At 39.6% G+C, this 4,328-nt stretch overlaps 1 protein-coding gene across 1 annotated transcript; it reads right to left on the reverse strand.

Moving 5' to 3' along the window:
* Positions 1-703: 703 nt before the first annotated feature.
* C18H4orf46 (chromosome 18 C4orf46 homolog) lies at positions 704-4,179 on the reverse strand. The gene is made up of 2 exons (XM_033133669.1): positions 3,730-4,179; positions 704-2,188 (listed from the first exon to the last, which is right to left on the reverse strand). Exons 1-2 carry the CDS (start codon positions 3,913-3,915, stop codon positions 2,033-2,035), a joined length of 342 nt encoding a protein of 113 aa, XP_032989560.1. The 5' UTR covers positions 3,916-4,179; the 3' UTR covers positions 704-2,032.
* Between the last annotated feature and the right edge of the window lie 149 nt (positions 4,180-4,328).

The following is a 4,328-nucleotide window of genomic DNA, read 5'->3' on the forward strand; positions in this document are numbered from 1 at the left end:
TCTGATTGCCTGGGCAACCAGATCGTAAGATACTAACATTTTAGCTATTCTTCTGGTCTCTAACTGAGCTATAGGAATTTTTTTGCTTTCATAATTTGAAACCTTTAAACAGGAATAAAATATTTTCAAGTAGTTTTAAATACACCAAAAATGTTTGAAACATGAAAATACTGGAATCGAAAACATATTTATTAAGTATATAATTGTATAGATTTCTTTTAAAAATAAATTACCTGAAATTTAATTCTATTAAAAATATGGATTGCTTTGAGTCCTTTCTGCTCGTACTTGGAACGATTCCAGTAAGTTTTCTACATGAGGAATATGGTACACTTTCTAGAAAAATCAGAAATTAGTAGACTTGGAGTTATCACTTTGTGAGGGGTGTAAATGTCTAATCATTATGTTGTTTTATATACCTGACACTAATTAAAAAAGTATTCAAAAAAATCAGAAAACAGAAAGCTATAATTCTGCTTATAATACTCAATTCTCTACTTAGACTATAATTTTTAAAAAGCTTACAAAAATGAAAATACATTTAAATTATTTTATAAGATTATTTAGTAAGTCTTATTACTAATATTAAATAATAGGATAGAAGAATATCTAAACCCGAAGAAATAGAAATAAAATTTGCTTTTAACAAGAGTTTATTTTTGTACATTTAAAAAACTGTACATTTTTAAAAACATATAAAAATATTTTTCTAATGTCAAAATACACATCTCTTTGTTACAGGAACCTACTATATGCGTTATCTTTAACTTACAAAAAAAATTAATCAAGAACTATGAGCTAATATGCTAAACGAAATTATTCTTTACCCATCCATTTGTCCCCTTTCATAGCCCAATTGTGGAGCCTTAGAATACAAGTCTGTACACAACCTCCATATCTACAAAGAATTAAGATGCCACATCAAAAATGTCTAAAGTTATACAGTAGAGAATTAGTTGGCTTAATCGGTGACAGTAACATAAGCCACCAAAAAAAAAAAAACAAGCAACAATTTCCTACAGGACAAGTAAAAGAGAACACTGTCAATGAGGTCAAATAACATGAAAAAAATCACATCATTTAAATCTGATACATTAAAAACAAAGTAACCTCTTTAGAATTACTACATTTAGAATTTAGAGTTATTACTTACAAAACTCCAAAAGTAATAGTACAGAACTATAATAGTGATAAAGCACTTTAAAGACAGCAATCAAAAATACAACAACATCAAATGCAAGAAATATTATCTGTAGAAGCAGTTAACCTTAGAAATAAATAAGGAAAAAATATGCATTCTTTCCAGACATGCTTTCATTTTCTGAAGTAAAAGCTTGTTTTAAAAAGCCTCATAAGAGGGCAAAAAATGTTTAAATTTTTAAAAGCTGTCATCAGTTAAAGTTCAAATCCCTGTAAAAAAAAAGGGAACATTTTCCTTCAAGTCAACGAGGTTCTGATTCAAATATTTTTTTAGAGAAACAATTATAACCTTCATGCTAAAAATGGGGAAAAATAACAGATTTTAATTGTTGTTACCTCTTTTACTCAACAAACGCTTAGTGACTGTTGTGTGATACCGTTCTAGGAGCTGGGGATATGGAAGTAAGTAAGATACAATGATTGGTTCCAGGGAACTTAGCCTAATGGAGCTGGATCTGACATTACTAACCTTAAAGTTCCCTTTCTTGGTCTGTAAAATGAAGCTTAACTTCAAACTCTGCCATTCTTGGTATCTTCCTGCAGATCAAATAGAATCATGGTTTACCAAGTTTGCTACTGGTAGTAACACTGTGGTATTATATCTACTGATGAAATTAACTTTCGTAAAAGACTCTATGAAAGTTTAGAGGACAGAAAGTATTAAGATAAATACCCGCCAGCCTCAAAAATAACATCAGTGTTCTACTTTCACAAAAGTGAAGAAAACCAAGAAAAATTTCATTTTGAGTATACAGAACTACTGGAGATTATCCTACTATACATATGGTACATGTGCAAATATAAATGAAGTATGAGTTATTACACAGCCTAATCAGTTGTCAGTCTTCAAAGAATCATAGCCTTCTTTCAAGAGGTCCCGCCATGTTTTAAGGAAACGTGCATTTTCTGTACATTTGAAGGCAAGCTCTTCCACTTGAGCTGATACAGCAGATGTGGCTTCAAGAAGTTTGGTTAACGAAAATGCTGCCTGAAATTTAAAAAAAAAAAAAAAGTCAAACAATAGAAGTCTATTTTTTAAATTCTCATTTTATTAGTCTAAAAATAGCTTAAAACCTCAAATCCAATGTCCAAGTTATTTTCTTTAAAAGTAAAAAATCTTCAAACTAAAACACCAGCCCTTTCAGGGTACCCAAGAAATTCTTTAATATGAAGTAAGCTTTGAGGAAATATGTCTGCTTGAAAGATATCCTTTATGTATGAAACATGACAAGTCAGGTTTTTGCTTTTTGTTTTAAATTGAAAATACACTGGAGTCTCATTTAGTTCAACAAGATGACTTGGACCCCTTGAGACTAAGTACCAGAAGTATCTGAAAGGCTTCATCAGAAACAACTCTTGATATTTGGGTAACAAGGGCATTGTTCACTATTTCTACCTGTGAATACTTTGGACCATGAAAATGTACAGACCAAAGAACAGATACTCTGAGCTGACAAATAACAACAAAATCAAAACACATGCAGAAAATATCCAACTCTTGATGGAAAACTCACTTCTTAGTTAAATGTTTTCTTCACCTACGATATAAAAATAATTGTTCCTAGGTAACACATCAGCACTCCATTCTACATATTCACTTGAGACCAGTCTTGTGTTGTTCAGCAAAATTAGAAGCTGTATCAGCACTTTATTCATCTTAAAAAAAAAAAAAAACGAATACTTGTTGAGCCATGACATAATCGAGCTCTTTCCTGAGTTTCCACTTTGCACAGGAGGGGTCTATTCCACAAAGTTCTCCCAGGAAGATTACACCCTACGGCGTATCACTTGACCTACTCAAGAGACCTTAAATACTGTGACCCCCTCCGGTGGTGTGTGTGTTAGCGTTGCAGATGAGTGTGTGTACGCGCGCGTGCGCGCCAGTTTCTGGGACTCCTAGATTTAACAGAAAGCAACCAGACCAGGCGTTCTAACCACCATAGGAAGGGATATGTGACTACACGGTTAATGAAACCAATCTGGGCTACAGGGGCAGCGACCAACCCCTCCAAACTGGATGCAGCGCCAAAACAGGCCTGAAACTGGCAATAGGCCTGAGACTGGCTCTGGGCAGGTGACCAACTAGAACCGCAAGCTTTTACGTCCCACCGAGAGAAATCACAGCCTGATTTGAAGCACCCCCAGACAGCAAGGGCGAAGGATGAGAGGGCAGACAGAGCCAGCACAAGTCCGCTCTGTAGAGACCGCTCTGAGTGGTCTCGGGTTACAGCCGCTGATTGAAACCAGAAGGCGAGGCAAAAAGAAAACAGTGAGGGATGGGGCGGGTAGAGGCATAACCCCTAATTCCGCAACACTAAATATAAAGGCAGAATCCCGCCGGACGGGGCCTCCGGGCGCAGGCTTCCCCCACCCCACTCCCCAGCCCACACACTCAGGGGAGAGAAGCGCCAGACGCGCCAGGTCGGGTGTGCGGACACCTTGTCCGTCCCTCCCCGGCCCCACCGCAGTCTGTCTGCCAACAAGCACCGAGTGGGGACGCGGGCCCGGGACCTGTCGGGCGATACTCACGTCTCCGATCTGCAGCTCCACTTCCTCCAGCAGGTCCACCGTTGGGCCGATGCTCCTGCTCGGAACTGGCCAGTCTAAACGTACTGGGACACCAGGGGAAGACGCTGCAGAGGCATCTGAATACGAGGGAGAGAGGGAAGGCGGCGGGGGCTGCGAAGAAACCTGCACCTCCTCAGGGTCGGCCATGGAGAAGGGCAGGGACGGTGGAATCCGAACTTAGCTGCCGAACCGACACCAACTGCCTTTCAACCGCTGGCGCCCAAAGCCCAGAGGCCCTGCCTCCTCCCACCCGAAGTCCCGCCCCGTCTCCTTGTGGATGTCTGCCCAATGCCCCTAAAACGGTTCATTTTTCCGGGACAGCCAATCAAATGTCGGTCAATTTACCTTGGGCAGCTCACTGCTCCTGCGCAAAGCTCCGTGCCTTGCTTAGAAGGCACTTCAGCAGAAGACTACAACTCCCAGGATGCCGTACGTGTCACTCCGTCTCTCACTGTTTTCCGGTCGTGCGCGTTGTACTATGGGATTTGAGGGTTCTTCCCACCCTACTCTGTCGTCTTCAGCACGTCTGGGCGAGACGGAGGCGGAGACGAATCCGCAAC

The sequence above is a fragment of the Rhinolophus ferrumequinum genome, chromosome 18 (genome assembly GCF_004115265.2).
Source record: "Rhinolophus ferrumequinum isolate MPI-CBG mRhiFer1 chromosome 18, mRhiFer1_v1.p, whole genome shotgun sequence".
Classification (NCBI taxonomy): domain Eukaryota; kingdom Metazoa; phylum Chordata; class Mammalia; order Chiroptera; family Rhinolophidae; genus Rhinolophus; species Rhinolophus ferrumequinum.